The following is a 19,742-nucleotide window of genomic DNA, read 5'->3' as shown; positions in this document are numbered from 1 at the left end:
TCAATCTTCCCTAATCATCGACCACCTACGAGTCATTAGAATGTATAAAACCGCTAACAATGCTACCCCACCCGAATAAGTGCGAGACTGATTGATCGGTGGCATGCGTCTGTGGGGCGGGATTAAGTGATTCGCCGAGACGATTACCGTGACGACCGATTGTGAAACTATTAGGACACGGATGACGAAAAGGGCTCGATGATTACCGCTAGATGACGTCCAGACAAGGGTATTGTTACACGGCTAACGAACTGTGATTGCAATGGTCAATAGTCTGAAAATAAAGTGCGTACTTTTGTAATTGAAAGAATGAAGTCGATTCCTCGGTCGCGTGATACTATTTTATTGCTTAGGAATCTCTAATAGGATGAATTTTATGGATTTAAAGGTCTGCGTATACCTTAAATTATTGCAGGAGCTTAGTCATCTATCTTGAAAAATATTGTGTTCAACGTACAAAAAAAACAATGTTAGGAATTGATTTTTATAGCATAGTTTATAGGGGAATCCTATATAATATACACATATACCTACCATCGCCTTTAATCCCAAAAGGGTAGGCAGAGACGCAACTGGCAAAAATTCCTAACTGAGCTGAGTAGAAAAATCCACTTAAAAATCACTTAGGAAGACCCGGAGATCGAACAAGAGACCTTAGCACTACAATCATACAAATACTCCTAAGGCAGTCCATCCTATGATATAATGTTACAATTTCGGTATAGTAGTTGAAACCAGAGAACTAACGCAACCCCATTGAAACTGAGAAGTTATCGAATGATATAGAATTTTGAGAGCTGAACTATAAAAATTTCCTTTCAAGGTTTACCGATAATAATTCATAACTTTCGGTCTATATACCTTCCCAGCGATAAAAGTCGTCGCTGAAGGACTTTAAAATAACTTTATAGGTCTGTCAAACTTAACGTCTAGCTAATTAAGATTATTTTACCTCAGTATAAAGTAATTACATTTCATACTCGAATTGAGTTCCCTATTTTGCCTTTTATACTGAGTAATGAATAAAGCAATTCGAACAATTCCGTTATTTACCGAGCTCTCATTAAATTGTGAAATTCATGATATAACGAAATGCTCAACGGTTGTTTAGCCATTTGAGGCATTTTTAAATAAAACTGAACTTGTATTGTGTGGGTGATACGTTAATTTATGGAGTTGTTTACACTTCGCATGGTCTTTATTCCTTTCCCTGATGATAAAATATTTCTAAGGAAAGTAGGACATTTTTATATCCATACTAATAAGAAACCGAAAGTTCGATTGCTGTTACACTCACATGCACACACACACACAGTTACGACTTTTTATCCCTTAATGGGTAGACAGAAGTGCGAATAGTGCACCCACTTTTCGTCGTGTGTATTCCGTCACAGAATGCGATAGGGGGCGAGTCTATCGCTTTATCGGTTATAAGTGTCAGACTCCGGGCTGATACTCACGAAATACGCTACACTACTGCCGGATCCGGGATTTACACCTGAGACCTCAGCGCGGTAGTCGAACCGCGTACATAATAAAACAAATTACACCACCGAGGTAGTCATTAATTTATTTTATCTCACTTATTATTTTAGTTCTAATCAATTGTCTACATTTCTACAATCAATTTAGTATAACGTGAAAGTATGTTTAGTCGGAAATTTAAGATCAGAATTCAATATTTTATGTCTATAGAATGAAACAGCACCAGCTCGGGTAATGATTTGTGTTCAATACAGCTATAGGCTTCCGATCTGTTTCAAAAAGGGTACGGATATAGCATTACCGAAAAAGGACAGCAATCTTAATTCTTCTCTCGACTTGTTTGAAAATAAACAAAACGGTGTTCGACATTTTAGCGACATTCACGGGCAAATACACCACATACTTATCCTCTTAAAAATAATACTTCGAAATGAGATAGAACCGTAGATGTAAAATAAAAAAGTGTAAATTCGAACCCTGTGGCGTGCCACAGGGTTCAGTTCTGGGCCCAGTGCTGTATATACTGTACAGCTTTGATCTTCCACAACACTTAAAATGTAATGTCAGTATCTTTGCAGATGACACAAAAATATTTAAGAATCCACTTATTGACTATGACCGCCTCCAAGAGAATAGCCAACTGGTCCAAGGAATGGCTTATAAACCTTAACGCCTCGAAATGCACTGTATTATATATAGGCAGAAGCAATCCTCGTCTGACTTAAAAGTTGTATTCCACTCCACTGATTGAGACCAAAGTGCAGACGGACCTGGGAGTGAAAATATCGGAGGATCTTAAGTGGGAAGAACATATAACATCAATTACAAAGAAAGCTAAGACCCTTATTTGTCTAATCAGAAAAGCCTTTGGAAATCTCACACCCGACATGGTACTTCGGATACACAAAACCTTTGTGAGACCGATTCTGGAGTATGCATTCCAGATCTGGAGCCCGTATTTTGTTAAGGACATCGAACTTCTGGAAAAGGTACAGCGCAATTTCACAAAAATACCACGAATCTTGAAACAACGGAGTTACGAAGAACGCCTAAAGGTGTTGAGCCTCACTAACCTAAAGGATCGTAGGGACCGTGGAGATCTGATCGGAACGTACAAGATTCTAACTGGACATTACGACATTCAAGGTTTTGAACACAAAATCTTCGCACGCGACGAAAATTTCCATCTAAGAGGCCATTCTTTAAAGTTGCGTACCAGCTTCTCAAACAATAATCCACACAAGCACTTCTTGAGTAATAGAGTGGTCAGAGCGTGGAATAAACTCCCAGAACATGTGGTTACAGCTGGAAACATATACCAGTTTAAGAACCGACTGGACAATTACTTAGCTGCAAATGAAAACCTGTAGTAATAGCGAGATACGGGCATTATCAGTTGTTTCAACTGCCTGCCTGATGTATATAATAATAATAATAATAAAATAAAATAAAAAGTAATTATAATTTGACTTACCTTGGTTCCAAAACTACTACTCTAAGAGAATTCGACTCTGTGGCTGCCTCATACTTTCAGTCAGAAATACACTCACCCGACACCCACACGCCGTATTCGCAAAAAATTACAAAATTATAAAAAAAATCAGAAAAATGTGAAACTGGCATTTTTAGTTTCATGGATGATTTTTGGACCAATGTTAGCAGACAGGTATGCGGATTTATTTATTAACGCAATGTCAAAAGGACACTGTATTAAGGCCGAGAATTGAATGTCACATTGAAGGTTCATTGCTATGACCATTACAGAATTCGTCTCCTCTCGGTAACTAACTTATTGGACCGATTACTTTCCAATAAAAAATGTCTTCAATCTAAATGGGTCAACGGCAGTGGGTCGTGGCGGGGTGAGAGGGGCAAATCGCGGGGGAGGGAAGTAGTGGGCTTTAAAGGGGTGCCGTTCGTGTGGAGTGGACAATTTCCTGCGCTCGCACGTTCGCTTCCGCCGCTTGAGAGCTGCGGTCCGGGACACTGGTCGCGACAGATTGCGACCATCCGCTCAATGACCGCATGTGTGGTTTTGTGAATATGACTTGAGGCACGGTCATACTTTCACGGATTGTTAGTTATGGGACGAGGAGCTTATGTTTTACTGATATTTTATACGGATTAATGTTTTAAACTTTTTATAGCGTGCCACTTGAAGTAGGCAGCAAAAATATATTTTCATATCCACGGAATGTTAAAAAACCCTACAGAACAAAAATGTTTATTTTTATTACTTTAATGACTGCAATTTTCCGCTTATTTTTGTACGAATAAATTTAAAAGCATTTAAGATAAAATGATAGGGATAGAACCGTCACAGGTTAATTCTACACTATGGAAAAAAACAATGTATGTCTAATTCAAATACTACAGAATAAATTGTCTAAATTCTATAGAATTAAGTATAGTCTGATAGTTTATTGGATGCGGGTTAAATCTACCGGTCATGAAGAAAACAATTCAATAGGACTGTCAATCCTACGATCCCATTATGACGAGTGTACTTTGTACAGTGCATCCACACTATCTCCGGCTATCAGCGCTTCATTGCCGTGGCCATTGTGACTATCAGTAGCAGTGGGAGGCGGAGGGTGTTCTCACCTGCCACGCTGCCCAGACGAGCGGTAATTGTGTTACGGGACGTCTCCAGGGCGCGCCCCGAGGAAAATCCTATTAGGATGGCAGATTGGGGCTGTATTGTTTAGTTTATAAGTTCTACGTGATTCGCTCACTTTTTTATCGACAGAAAGTAAGTGAGATACTCCATGTATTCAAGTATAAGGGAAGTTCAGTCTATACAAAATGATCTTTGTTTTGGCGATGTGTAAATACGATTTTTCAAGCAAGTTACGTATATACAAGATATTTGCGACTGATCCTTCGCGATCTTGTTGTGAGGTATAAAAATATCTCGTGAGTTCCACGGTTATGAGATTCCGCGCCGCCGTATCTTTATTAATGTATGCATATTGGATCACAATATTTGGCAAACGTTGGCGCCTACAATAACTCCGCACTCTTCATGCTATAAGAAAAATATAGTTCCGTCTCTTTTTATTATATACCACGTAGATACAAATGTGGCAACAGAGGGTAGATTTTATTTTATACGTTATGTTTTGACTAGATATAGAATAATAAAGTTCTGTGGAAATGTAGATATTTTTATATATTTGCTTTTTTTATGGTCACAGTTACAGGTAAAAATTTTGTGTTATAAAAGTTCAAGGCATTCGTTGAACACTTGACAATTTCTTAAATATTCAAAAACAATGCCGATCAACGAAGAACGTCCCCGTATAAAGAACAACACAAAGCATTTTAATACTTTTAATGCATAGTGTCTGTTTATTTTAACCCTCTCGCATTTGCAACAGTTTTCATTATAGCATCCCTAAAAGCTGAGCAGGGAAGCGTGTGCGGAACGTCCCGTAATGCTATAACGTTTCGCTGAGCCAGCGGCGCCGCCGACCGCGGCCGCGCTCCGCTGGGACTGGTGCAGCGCTTTGATTCCGCCTAGCTATTGTGATTTGTAGGGATTTTGTCTACACCCAAGAGGGAACACACTGATATCATAAAACGATTTGATTGAGGCTAAAACGTGCTATTTTGCAACTGTTAAGTTAATAGTTAAGTTATCAACGCAACTTAAATTTTATCATATATTAAAATATATATATATATATATATATATATGTCGAGAAGCATTATCGCCGTCGACATCGTCGTTAGTGGTTGCAGATTTAGTGGGCGTCATCGGGGTAAAATGCAAGCATAAAACACAATCATCACAGATATTTTTATTTAAATTTAATAATATTTTGCGTCTTTACAATAATGACGATAGAAAAGTGGACAATTAAGACCGAGCAGCGGGTTCTGGGTACCGATCTTACTTTAACAACAAAATATTTTCACGACGAGTCAACTCGATCATTCGCTACTCGTTATCAAGAATCCTCCAATGTATGTCTAAAGCACTCAAGGCCTACCTGAATCTCATCTCATCAGCTTACAACTGTCCACTGCTGAACATAGGCCTGAATAGTGAAGAATAAAGATGGCGCCTCGACCCCGCTCGAGGCACGCGCCCTGCTCTGATTGGTCGTTTTGTAAATTACAAGTTTTCATAAACTTTTATTACATTATGGCTAAGGCGTAAGGTTTTAAGTTATAGAAGAATGTAACAAATAAAATTAGATTAAGAATTCTAAAAGAAACTACAATGTAATCAAATAATACTCTGCGTTATCGACGCAATCAACAATCAACCCGATTCATAGCTTCCTTCGACATATATATAATACTAGTTTATTCATTGAAATATCCTACCCCCATAATTACAATATTGTAAGCCTATATAGACTAATACAGTACAATTAGTAAGAAGTAAGAAAGGATATCGCGGCGATAGCCTAGTTGGGTGTGGAACGGACTGCTGAGACGAATGTCTGACTTTTCTAAAAAATCATGTGTGTATTCTTTGTGAATTTATCGTTCGCTTTAACGGTGAAGGAAAACATCGTGAGGAAACCTGCACATCTGAGAAGTTCTCTATAGGAATTTCGAAGGTGTGTGAAGTCTACCAATCCGCACTAGGCCAGCGTGGTAGACTAAGGCCTAATCCCTCTCAGTAGTAGAGGAGGCCCGTGCTCAGCAGTGGGCAAGTATATAATACAGGGCTGATATTATTATTATTATTATTAAGAAAGGATAATATTAGTAATATCTATTTATTAAAATAGATGGCGCTGCATAGTGTTTTAGGGACTTCTGTTGCGAGAAAGCCTAGCTTCTGCGTACGGCGGAAGCCGCGAGCAACACCAAGTTAAAATAAATCGTCGTTATTGTAAATGAAAACCTTACAATAATTGTTCGTTGTCTACACCATAGTCGTGTGGTTAACACACTGGGATGCTTCGGCAAAGTAAGCCTTCTTACTACCCCTACTACTTGTATGAGTACCTACTGATTTTACAAACTAAAAAATATATAATGCATTCTGGAAATAATGAGGGATAAAAGTGTTTTTTTTTTGTCTCTGAGGCACAAAATCTATATAAAAGATTAAACATTAAGAACTGTTGGCTAAATAATTATAAAAAAATATATTTTCTAATCTTAATGACGATAACTATTATGTAATGTTGTTGAAATGTTCCGTCAGCCTCAGCGCGTGCAACGGAAGCTCTCAAAAGAAATAAATTTTCCCCGTTTTTGTAACATTTGTTATTGATGCTCCGCTCCCATTGGTCATAGCGTGATGATATATGTATACCCTATAGCCTTCCTCGATAAATGGGCTATCCAACACTAAAAGAAATTTTCAATTAGAACCGGTAGTTTCTGAGATTAGCACATTCAAACAAACGAACAAACTCTTCAGCTTTATATAATAGTATAGATTTAAAACTTAAGGCACATGACACGACGCGAATCTGTAATATTCTCTTCCAACACTTTATTGATAATATTTCTAGCCTTTTGGTTAATGATGAAGTTTTAAAGCCTGTCACGTCGTCAAATTGCAGCCAGTTTTAAGCTATGTCAGAAACTAACCATCTGAGTAGCTTCAAAATTTGGACGACCCTGCCGCGTTATGCCGACAAAGTTGTACAACAAACATTCGGGAGTTCAAAAAGTTATGTTCACATCTACCTGCGATTTCTCCCTATTATGATGTATTAAAATAAGTATTCCATTCAGAAATTTGGCTTGCATAATTTAATAGATATTGTAGGGCGCCGAACTGTTTTTAATTTTCAAAGCATGTACAAGCATTAATATCTTCTTTAACGCTTAGGTATCAAAAATATTTACTGTATCAAGCAATCAACCAAATCTATATATATAAAAATGAATCCCTATTTCCCGTGGTCACACCATCACGCGTGAACGGCTGGACCGATTTCACTATTTTTTTTGTTGTGTTTGTTATTGTCAGGAGAAGGTTCTTATGAAAGAAAAAATTCAAAGAATTGCGCGTAAAATTCGAAAATTTAAGAAAACTTAACGACCATATTAATTTTACACAACTGTCAGTGGTTTGAAATAACTGTCAACGATCGACAGAGTGCGCGCGAGCATACATAGTTAAGACAGGACAACGTCTGCCGGGTTAGTTAGTTATTTTATAAAAATAACTAAACAAACCGTTTTACATGCAACAGTAGCCAGGCCATTATATATTTTTCAATGAAGTCTTTTATACTCTTTAAACTCCTGTTACGTAATAAATAAGCAGGATTTATACTATTAATTATGATTATTTTGTTGTTAATACGACAATGAGTCTCGTAAGCTATTCACTGCGTTGTTAGCAGAGCGATCGATCAACGGTTATACGGTAGTACGCCGATGCTTCGACACACTTAATGCATTTAATATGTGTGTTTAGAGTTCAATATTAGTTTTATTTATCCAAGACATGAAAAACTTATGGGTTATTTTGAAATTTAAATGAAAAGTTCCATAAAAGCGAAGGTTGCAACTTATGAAACTTATTTAATTGTGAGAATAAGAGTCTATTTGATAAGAGTTTGGCGATTTTCGTTATATCGTCTGATTGGTCTTAATTAGATTTAAGTAATACTTTTTCTCTTTATGGACATAGAACAAAGAATGTAACTATATGCGTCTGATATATTTCATCGTGAGAATTTAAATTGAATACAATTTGTTCCTCGGTCGTGCACTACGTAAATCTACACCAATTTTATTAATTGCAATGCAAATAATCTTTATTCGATGTTGAATCCATATTTTTAAGTCTTTGTCGTGAAAGATGCTAAAGTGTTTCGTAAAACACACACACAAGATTGACTGTTTTCATTGGTTAATCTCAAGTCTAATCATAGTGTAAGTATAGTTTCATATTGAGTTATTAGTGTGAAGGTGCAATAATATTATATAGCTAGGTGGAATTTGTATTAATAAAGCTAGAACGTTGTAATGTACAGGCAGCGGTATGTTAACAATCGCTGTTAGCTCATGAGCTAACAGCGATTGAAACATGTCTCAATGGAAAAACTATTTCTTGCCGTTTGTTTGTGAGTTCACAAGAAAGTTTTAAAGAAGCTGCTCATCAAGATTTCTCATTGTTAACTTTTATTTGAGTTCTAAAAATATTGTTCTATTCATAAAATACAAAAGGAAAATAACCGAAGCCTTTCCACTTTTCATCAGCGATCCGTCGTTCATTACCACCATCATGCTCCAAATACGGCGGCCGCCATTTTCCAATCATCTCTGCCGTCAGCGCCGGCCGCTCTAAACTAAGCGGCGAGCGCTTTTTTCGCTTCTTTTCTCCAATCACAATCGACGGACGGACGCTCGTTGCTTTTGTGAGCCCTGGTGGTTTGGTGACACAGATATTGGAAATAGGTTTGTGTGCTACGTCTCTCCGTTGAAGGGGTCGACGTCGGAGGATTAGTAAGGATTTTTGCTGGCTGGTTGTTGTTTTTCTTCGGTCTCCCCAGTGAATTTTCGGAATTAATGAATGAACGTTTTGGGAGTTCGAATATGGATTCAAATGCTACATTGTAATTAAGGTTTATTTTCCTTTAGTCATCTAAGATTGTTATGTTAATCTAGATTTAATAGAGTACCTATTGCTACTCTGTATGAATATTGTCACATATCTGCCATAAGGAATGTAAAATATTTAAACAATACAGCTTTGAAAACGAAGTTAACTTTAATTATACACGGTATACCTACCGAGCTGATGTACAAATGACGTGAGTAGTCTTTCTTAGACTTAGTGGTTTACATGCTCCAAGCACCTTCCCTGTAACCGAAGCCTTTTCTCCGATAGCATAACAGGAACATAAAAAAAATCTTATATAAGAAGTCTTGTATTAAGTTTATAAACCAATAAATAGATGCTATGTACCGGATGCGCTGCGATAGCGTCCGCATTTTAACCTAATAAGCCGCTGTCAGTAACTATAATTATCGAGGAGCGGCGCCTCTGCTAATAACTACCAGTTGTGCCAGATACAGACGTTGAGAATTATTTGTAGATCTCATTGCATATTATTATGAATTTGCATGTCGGGGCAAATTCGATTTCATCTCCTAAATCATTTTTTTAATGCTCAATTCAGAGTCTGAAATGAACTTTTTCTAAAGTAATTTTTGAACAATATAATGGGCCCTATGTCGAGTTAAATATAAAATAACACACTGTAGTTAGCCGTGGCTTGGATATCCACCTGTTTTTGCGAGGAAAGAGTGCGTTATCGCCACCGCTCCACTAGGTCTCTAGTCTTACGACCCAATATCGATGCTTAGGCTTATACATCATCGGAAAGAACCACTGAGCCGAGATCCTGCATCTGCATTCCGACTAAAACTCGCAGTAGGTAGTCTTGTCGGTACAAATGAGACGGTCCCGGGATATCCTGTTGCATTAAGATAGCTGCGCGGCCCGGTCCCTGCGAGATATCACCTTGCTTTGTATTCGGAATCTAATGATGCTCTCAAATCCAAAGACCGCTCTACGACAGCGAGAGATAAATCACCCGCGTTGTCGTTATCGCCTGTTACAACAGGCAAGACAAACTTATCATGTTGGAAACAACCCCGATCCATAAGGAACTCGGCTATCCATCTAGCATAACCGATATTCTCGGACGATGGTTTCAGTGGCTACTTACCTTCAGCTCGTCTCTCTTTGTAAACCATGAATAAAGGTATGAATAATTCTTAAGTTGGTACTATATTAACAATGCTTTTTGATATTTTAATGCTATGAAAATATTTGTTCAGGGTTCATGGTTGCAATCTGTCGAACCAAGAAACATGGGCTTAGCTTGGAGGGGGCAAGGGTAAGCTGCGCCCAAACTAGAAACTATTTTCGCTACCCTAAAATTGCCTTGCGCCCTTGGACAAAATCAATACAAGTTTGATAATTACGACCTTAATGATTATAGGTTCAATACGTTTTTTGCTCGTATTTGCTTTACGCACACTACTTATACAAATTAATGACGTTTCTATTTTATTGTCTCAACATTTTTCAATGCTTACTTGACAACATCGCCGAGGGTGAAAACATTGTTCGGTGAATAATATACATACATTTGAAGTACGATATTCTACAGAAGCGACTAAATGTGATAGTAGAGGCATAGTGAGTCAGAAAAGACGACAATTGGGTCGACTGCTAATGCATTCAAAAGCATCACGTCTGCGCTCCGAGATATGCGGATCTCATTACTTACGGATCTGTGTGTGTGATTCGTCGGAGAAAAACTAATGATCTGATGGCATCAGTTCTAACGTACATACACCAAACGAATAGATAGTAATCTATTGCGTTCACATAGATAAAATAAAACTACGTACAATGAAGTTTTGTTTTAATAATGGCACCGAAAGAGATGATACGGCTGTGTCACGTGTTTTGTTCCCTGCTATAATTTTATGGTATACACTCTATACCTATGCTATAAAGCTCTAGAATAGTCCATGTTACACCCTTCTTATGCTATACAAGTATCTACCGATATGTGATAATATTTTACTACAACGCATTTAATGGTACCAGCATCGCACGGGTAGGAACTTTATTGTCAGGGGAGTGAGTTTTAAACAAATTATAGTTTCAAACTGTCACCCTACGGAACAGATAATTCGATATCACGATATAAGTTACAGCACTCGTACAGATGCGTCACAAACCATGTTCCGGTATAGGATGTCATGTGAAATTGGTCTCTGAACATCTGTCGAACTCCAATTGCGGTCCATTTATGTCGCGGCGCGCCTTTCACTGTTGTGCTATGGTGGTTGTGTGTGTGTGTATGCGGGACGTCGGATATATTCTAAATGTTATATTTATGATCGTTTGATTTTTTTTAACTTTATCTTTAATCGATATGAATCGTAAACTACTTTTTTCTCATAATTCCAATGTGCGATAAAAGTCATTGTATATGTTAATTGAAGACTTGATTTGTCTGTGTACCAAATATAACTTTAAGACTACCTTTAATATAAAATGACATATTTGAGAACTTTCATTTAACTAAAATGAAAATACCTCTACAATCTACATCTCTCGTGAAATCTAATTTAACCTCGCGCCGTAACGTCGAATACTGATTAATTAATAATATTTAAATTCTAAATCCTCAAGTTCTAAATAGCGTGGGTATTATAATATTTAATGGAGGGTTCACGAAATAAAATAAAGCGAAAACATTTTGGGATCTCATACAAAATTGACCTTGCGCTAGTGCGGTTCAAAGGAGCGCGTCTCAAAGGCCACTTCAACGCACAATAAACCGTATACACAAAATAAAATAAAAAAATAAACCTAGATCTTTAGCGGGGTTTAAATTTTAATGAAGAGCTCTCGCGAACATACGAGTGGCCGCTTAACGAAGCATTAAAATATAATGTGCGCTTTATATTTTTTATTCTGGCTTGACATACAAAATCTTGTATTTTAAGTTAAACAAAACAACGGTAGCTAAAGGATTTTAACAAATTGATCCAATGTGATCCCCGTCGTAATGGGTTTACTCAGAATTTGAATGCATGGTGTACCACACATTTTCGCTATTTCTATTTGTTTGTTTCTGCTATTCAGTATGACAAGCTCTGAAACAATGTTTCGGTGGTACCCTGGCACATAACATTGTCTCCTAGAAGTTACCAGTAGGTCGCAGTATAGACTGTTTTACCAGGTCATAATAGATACTATGTTGCTATGGTTCATCATGGATTGGACTTAATCGTTCGATAGAGCAACAACTGTTGCTGATGTCCACGACCCGATAGAATGTTCTAGTTATAAGACTTAATTTGGTACTTTACTCCCGCCTGCTCAATTTTTATCCAATGATTTCAAGTGTGTCATATATTTCATTACAGACTACCACAGTGTTTTCAACAGAAGGTAACGGAGGAGGGGAAGTTTCCGTCGCCTCCTCAAGTAGGAGACGTTTAAAATTTCTTTTACAGTTATTAATATTATATTTATCCAATATCATTTGTTTATTCACAGGCGGCGAGGAGCAGGAGTCGGGCGTACGTTTCACAACTGAACCAAGCGACGTGGTAGTGGGCGAAGGCGACGGCATCATACTGCCGTGCGCGGCCACCGCCGGCACAGGTGTGCGCCCACTTCGCCTGTCTTGGCGACACAGTGCTCTCGCCATTCCGACCAGGGACCATGCCATCTCCGCCGCCGATAAATACAGGTACTAATTCAAGAGCGTCGCTAGCCGATGGCCCAGGGAGGGGGGGGGGGAGTTGATATGGAGAATGAAAAAAGTATGAATTGTAGGTAAAGTCGAGAGCACAAGTGCCTCCGCCACTGCCCCTCTCCCGCTATAACAATAACATAGAGTGGAGGGTAATTGAGTGTACGGAATATTAGGAATGGAATTTTAGATTCTCTAGGGGGGACAGCTGCCCCTCCCTGCCCCCCTTGGCTACTATATTCAACACTAACCTATGACTACTTACGTACACCGTTAACGAACTATTCCGCCGTATTTAGAAGCAACAACTAAGTTAGGACTTGGGGGTCGTCGTGCATGCCATCATACTTATTAACATTGCATCTGACTCGAAACTTTGTTGAAAGTGAGTTATCAAATGCGCCACTCGGAGCTTCGAAAAGGTTATTATAGTAAAATATTTTCTTGATCGAGGTTTCTGATCTGTTGACGTCTCAATAATGATACGTATTTACATTTGTAGGTATACCTCTTTTGTTTTACATACTAATTATAATTATCGATGAGAGAATAACGCTGATATCTTCAATCAAAGCTAATCCGAATTCATGGTATTGGCCAGCATTTACTTGGAACAAAAAATATCTAGTTTGTATACTGTAATTTGTTAATATCTTTAGTTTAATATTAGATATGTTATTAGTAGTTAGTAATAAATTGGGTAGCTTACATGTATAGTTTAACATTCAATTCAACTGTATATAATGTGAATTAATAGAATAACAAATGACAGAAGATATGTATTTATATTTAGATCGAAATAGTTCTATCATCATACCATGCCGGTGATTTGTAAATTTAGCTCATACCAAGTAGTTTCAAGTAAATTGTTTGGTGTTGATTACAGAAAGCAGCTGCTAAACGGGTCGCTGTCGATCGAAGGCATGTCGTCGGCGCTGGCGGGGCACTACCAGTGCGTGGCCAGCGTCGACGGCGACAGCACCCATTGTCTCGCGGACCGCTACTGTCTTTCTCGCCGGTAAGAACAGCACAATATTTTAATGTTCACTTAATAGATTTTTTTTTGAGTTCATACATTTTACGAATATACTACCAATAAATAGTGGACTAAAAACATTCACAATGATTAATTAATCAATGAAACTTTTATATGGCTTTTGCGTATGTTTTTGCTTAACATGTTCCTACTGCCTTACTGTTTTGGAACCGACTGCAAGTAGATACTTCACCGTCATGATATTCCTATATCGGGTATGATATCTCCATCATAACTGAAGGCAGTCGCGTGTTTGGAACGACTAAGTACACAATGGTTTTATTTAGATGATGACTCCTGTCTAGCAGTATCATAGAAGTGACGTAATGTGCAAATTCTGGTTGATGTCGGTTTCCCAGAGGTGCCGGAGGTTTACGTGCCGACGCGGTCGGTGTCGTCTGTGGCGGGTGGAGTGGCTCTCTTGCCGTGTGCGGTGCGCGCGCCTCCGCCGCTGGTGCCGCGGTTCGCCGCGGCGCCTGCCCCTGAGCGCCGCGTCTACGGTGCCGCCAAGCTACACTATGCGCCGCCGGTCCTCAAACTCAATGTGAGTGAAACCGAAAACTTTCCAACATTCAACCTGAATGGTATGCATTCCTGAGAATAATTCAGCTGCCTACAGACTGTTTACATCAAAATGGACTCTCAATGTGACCCTTCAAGTATGCAATAATACAAAAATATTTCAACATGATAATGAAGCTTGAAATGTGACCGATGCATAGTTTTTATTATCAAAACACTTATGGGTATGTTCGATCTTAATGCGACTATCAGTTTATTAAGTATCGTAATCATTTAGTGCTCTTAAATATTTCAAAAGATTTTTCCGCAACACGATACATTTCCAAAAGAGGCGTGTATTCTTCGAACGTCTTCATTGATTTCTACTATCCTTTTATGTTGACAGGTGACATGGTTGAAGAACGACATGCCGGTGAGGCTGGAGAGCGCGCGCGTGGCGGTGACGGCCAGCGGCGCGCTCGAGATCGAGCCGCTGCGGCACCACGACGCGGCCAAGTACCGCTGCCGGGTCGCACTCTACCACCGCCTCGAGCCATACAAGTAAATCAATAAGCCTAGTTTAATTCCTGGTCAAGTAAAGTTTTATTACAATGTACGAAGACGTTATGTATCCGCCTCGCTATGCTTTCGCTCGCCAACGAGCTTGCTTGCGTCGAACTACCATACGAGACGAATGGGCAAGACACATATGAGGCAGTCATTTTTAAAACAATATCACTATAGAAGTTCAGTGAATATAGAATATACGATCTAGCCAGATCTCAAGTTGAGCGTAAATAAATATTACTCGAGTTTTATAGCACTGAAGTTATTCGTAACGCTGTTCAGGACGAGCGAGGAAGTGGAGTTACGTGTAGCAACAGAGCCGCCCGCCGCTGAATTCCCGCCGCGGTTCGTTGCGACGCCGCAACCTCAAACCGTCGTAGAGGGTATGGTTGTCTCCTTCTCTCACTCATCTTTATGCACACTTATACAATATGTTATAATTTATACATGTGCGCAGGCGCATCTGTAACGTTTGACTGCGCTGCCATCGGGAACCCCAAACCGCAGATAACCTGGCTCAACAACGGAGTCGCTATTGACCTCAGGTGACTTTATTCGTCATTTTTTGTCAATTATAATCAAATTACTTTTCACTAATGATTACATTCAGATTTAATATTGCCCACAAATCTGTTTCCTTTAACAAATCTTATTTTCAGGTCACAAATGAACTTCCCCATTGTATGTAGTTTTCATAAAGTGTCATGTGTTCATAAACACATTCAAAAAAAATTATATTATTCATTTGCTGCCAGTGTTCATGGTAATGCCACTGTTTTAAAACCCCGTGTTAACTATGATAAATTCCCTCGTACGTGTTTGTCTAATAATAAACCTCATATTCCCATCGGTGTGAATGTGCTAACCTGTGTGTGTGTGTTCGTGTGTAGCGACCTGGACTCCCGTTTCTACTTGTCGGGGTCGGGGTCGCTGCGCGTGCAGGGTGCGCGTGCGCTGGACGCGGGCGCGTACACGTGCCGCGCGCACTCGCCCCTTGACGCCGTCGACCATACCGTGCATCTACACGTGCTCGTCAGTATAAGCTTTTTTATATTTACAAAAGTGGAAATTGTCTTTTGGGTTAATCGAATTTTAATGTTATTTTAAATAATTATGTGTCTAGCAATATCATTACGAAAATAATTCTTACACGGTTTCATAATCAGACATTAAATCGAAAAGATTTTCCACTCGAGTCTTGTTATTTAAAAATGTTACAGATGTACTACCATACAATTGAGCGATTAATTTACAACTTAAATTTTTGTATTTATGGTACCTCACTAAAAAACAACGTCATTTTGTGCAGACGGTACCCCGCGTGACGGTGGGAGGCGGTGACGGTGGCGATGGTAGTCGTAATGGAGGTGGTGGAGCTAACGGCGCAGTAGCGGTGGCGCGAGCGCGCAGTGACGTCACACTGCGTTGTGAAGCGCGTGCGCGGCCGCTGCCGTCCGTCAGCTGGCTCAAAGACGGCGATCCACTCACACCCAACCACCACGACATCGCGTTGTTAGATGGGTAAACATGCAACTTTACATCTATCCAATCTCTCTATATTCCCTCATTACTAGTCAATAAACGTGCCGAAGTTATGCCAAACTCGTGTACAGTAATTTTCATCGTGTTTCACATCATCTTAATATAGATGCTTTCCCTTTCTATGTATCTTACCCTTTCTCTAGGCTTTCCTAGTTTTTATTATGTGTAATGTGACCAAGTATTATAATCCCCCATATCGCTACCTTATATTCACAAAGTATATACTGGACAAATCAGGTAGTCAACATGGGAAAGTAGTTAGAATATTGTGGTAAAACTTTTATTGTGTCATTTCTCAGGACATCGTTGCGCATCCAAGGCGTGCTGCGTGTGGACGCCGGCATGTTTCAGTGCTTCGCGTCGTCCCCTGCCGGCACCGCCACCGCCGCCGTGCGCCTCCTAGTTCTACCACCTGACGACGGTAACCATCCCCGATCTACAACTCCTGCCATTCTCCTCACCTTTATTATTATTTTTAGTTTCTGCTTTATTTTTTATTTTATTTTTTTTGCTCTGTATTTTGTTTTGCATTTCCGTTTGCCACTAATTCCGCTCGACAGGGCTGGTGGCCGTCAGCGAGCCTGCACATAGTAACACCAGCTCGTACCCGCCTGAAGACGAGGACATGGACTTCCTCGGCGAGACCTCGTCCGCGTACACCTCGGGTCCACAGCTGGAGTACGATGACGACGACATAGATGAAGACGGTAGTTTCTAACACTGATTGGTTGGTGGTGGGATGACGTCACTGAATTAATTGCAACCAGTTTATAGTACACTGATGCTTTGGATGAAGTCACTATTTGGCAAGTTATGATGATGGGGATATAGCATATTTTTTAACGCGAATCGCATTATTTTGACGTCAAGATTGCGAAACCCTCAGGAAACTACCATGACAGTTTATTATTTTTTTACTTGGATAATATGTCATCGGAAACTAAAGTTTGACAAGAGTTTGCGGAATGATTAAACCTATGTCCGCCCTCGCAGGTCTGGACCTGGACGCGTTACGTGGCGTCAGTACGAACGCGAGCTCGGTGGCGGCGCCGCGCGGCCTGCGCGCCGTCATTGTCAAGCACCGCTTCGTGACGCTCAGCTGGCAGGAGCCGGAGCACGGCGCCGCCGACGTCACCGGGTACGCCGTCATTTACAAGGTCAAGGGCAGCGAGAGGTCAGTGAATTAACATTTCTGTAACAATTTATAAATTTTATATATACAAAAAGAATAAAATATATTTTTGGTCCTTCGAGCTGGTTCTGAAATCAAAAATTGGTTACAGGGAGCGAGTGTCTCGCGGCGGACCACAGCGACATGAGATGAACGTCGCCTCGCTCCAACCGAACACCACGTACCAGTTTTCAGTACTGGCGTACAGCAGCACGGCAGTCTCTTCCCCCACTGAGGCGATCGAAGTGCGCACGCCCGAAGAGGAACTCTCCCATGGCCCACCCCAATCCGTGAAGGCCGAGGCACTGGGACCACATACGGCGAAGGTGTCATGGGAATCCCCACAAGGGGCCGCACCGGATCGGTATACCGTGCTGTATTCAGAAGTGAGTTTTACAGTTTGTGTTTAAACTTATTATTCGTTTTCCATTCTAATAGCTTTGGTTCATATCCTGAAGAAAATAAATCTCTTATGGAGGTATAGTATCAAAAAATTGGTTAATTCATTTGCCATATATATTTTAGGTGGAAACTGGTCGCGAGCAGCTGCAAGTGGTAGAGGGCGCGACGTCGGTGTCGCTGACGGGATTGCGCGCCGCTACGGCGTACTCGGTGCGCGTGTCGGCAGCAGGAGGCGCGCCCGCAGCACCGGTGCGCCTGCGCACGCCCAGCGACGCTCCCGCCGCGCCGCCCGCCAATGTCACGGCTACGCCCACCGGGGCAGATGTACGTGAAAACTCACTAATATTATGTATATCGATACGTAACTGCCGGCTTTATATTACTTATGTTTGTAACAATAAGTTATTAAATAAAAAAAATGACGTTTTTAATCAAGGTATTGTTACAATAGCTCACATAGCATTAACAATATTAAATATAGCTTTTGCCCGCGGCTCCGCTCGCGTTATAAAGTTTTTCAGGCTAAAGTTTACCGTTATAAAAGTAGTAGTTTCTCGGGAGCCTATGTTCTTCCCAGGGTCTCAAACTGTCTCCATACCAAATTTCCTCTTAATACGTTGGGTAGTTTTTGAGTTTAACACGTTAAGGCAGACAGATGCAGCGGGGGACTTTATTATATTATTTAGAACTTTTTAAGTGAAACAATCCCGTCATACATCATTGTTGCATAACTTTAACCGTTTACGCAGCGCAGGCAACGGAAGCTCTCAAAACTCATAATTTTCCCCGTTTTTGCAACATGTTTCATTACTGCTCCGCTCCTATTGGTTATAGCATGATGATATATAGCCTATAGCACTCCAGGAACAAAGGGCTATCCAACACAAAACGAATTTTTCAGTTGAAACCGGTAGTTCCTGAGATTAGCCATTACTGCTCCGCTCCTATTGGTCATAGCGTGATGATATATAACTTTGAGCACTCCACAAACAAAGGACTATTCAACACAAAAATATTTTTCAGTTCGAATCGGTAGTTTCTGAGATTAGCCATTACTGCTCCGCTCCTATTGAATATAGCGTGATGATATATAGCCTATAGCTCCCCACGAACAAAGGGCTATCCAACGCAAAAAGAATTTTTCAGTTTGGACCGGTAGTTCCTGAGATTAGCCATTACTGCCCCGCTCCTATTGGGTATAGCGTGATGATATATAGCCTATAGCACTCCACGAATAAAGGGCTATCCAACGCAAAAAGAATTTTTCAGTTTGGACCGGTAGTTCCTGAGATTAGCCATTACTGCCCCGCTCCTATTGGGTATAGCGTGATGATATATAGCCTATAGCACTCCACGAACAAAGGGCTATCCAACGCAAAAAGAATTTTTCAGTTTGGACCGGTAGTTCCTGAGATTAGCGCGTTCAAACAAACAAACAAACAAACAAACAAACAAACAAACAAACAAACAAACAAACTCTTCAGCTTTATATAATAGTATAGATTCCACGCAGTCGATCCTGGTTCGGTGGGACGCGCCGCCGTCGCGCACGCACCGCGGCGCACTCACGGGCTACAAGGTGCGGTACCGCGCGCTGTCCGCCACCACGTCCGCGTCCACCCCCACGCGCCGCCGCGCCGACTCCATCACCACGCCCGCCGACACGCGCCGTGCTGAACTTCGGGACCTCGACACCGCTACCACTTACCAGGTGAGTATTGAAATATCCAGTAATAATACTGTTGAGATGCCATGCTGCTAAGACAAAACTGCATTATTCTGACGCCAACGAAGATTGTAAACGCCGCAGAGTTTAGAA

The 19,742-nt window shown here is 40.3% G+C and overlaps 1 protein-coding gene across 1 annotated transcript in view; it reads left to right on the top strand.

The window, feature by feature from the left end:
• The window catches only part of LOC115456446 (neogenin), a 96,231-nt gene that overhangs the window by 67,055 nt on the left and 9,434 nt on the right, over positions 1 to 19,742 (top strand). Inside the window, 15 exon segments of the mRNA XM_037439927.1 lie at positions 12,506 to 12,701; positions 13,591 to 13,687; positions 13,689 to 13,722; positions 14,100 to 14,284; positions 14,648 to 14,802; positions 15,091 to 15,191; positions 15,266 to 15,353; positions 15,699 to 15,840; positions 16,118 to 16,329; positions 16,650 to 16,771; positions 16,911 to 17,057; positions 17,344 to 17,524; positions 17,634 to 17,907; positions 18,047 to 18,247; positions 19,437 to 19,634. Of these exon segments, the coding sequence (XP_037295824.1) occupies positions 12,506 to 12,701; positions 13,591 to 13,687; positions 13,689 to 13,722; positions 14,100 to 14,284; positions 14,648 to 14,802; positions 15,091 to 15,191; positions 15,266 to 15,353; positions 15,699 to 15,840; positions 16,118 to 16,329; positions 16,650 to 16,771; positions 16,911 to 17,057; positions 17,344 to 17,524; positions 17,634 to 17,907; positions 18,047 to 18,247; positions 19,437 to 19,634 (2,333 nt within the window).

Source organism: Manduca sexta, chromosome 18, assembly GCF_014839805.1.
Source record: "Manduca sexta isolate Smith_Timp_Sample1 chromosome 18, JHU_Msex_v1.0, whole genome shotgun sequence".
In the NCBI taxonomy this organism is placed as follows: Eukaryota; Metazoa; Arthropoda; class Insecta; order Lepidoptera; family Sphingidae; genus Manduca; species Manduca sexta.
The sequence above is the reverse complement of the archived record's forward strand: the minus strand, read 5'-3'. Positions and strand labels throughout refer to the sequence as shown.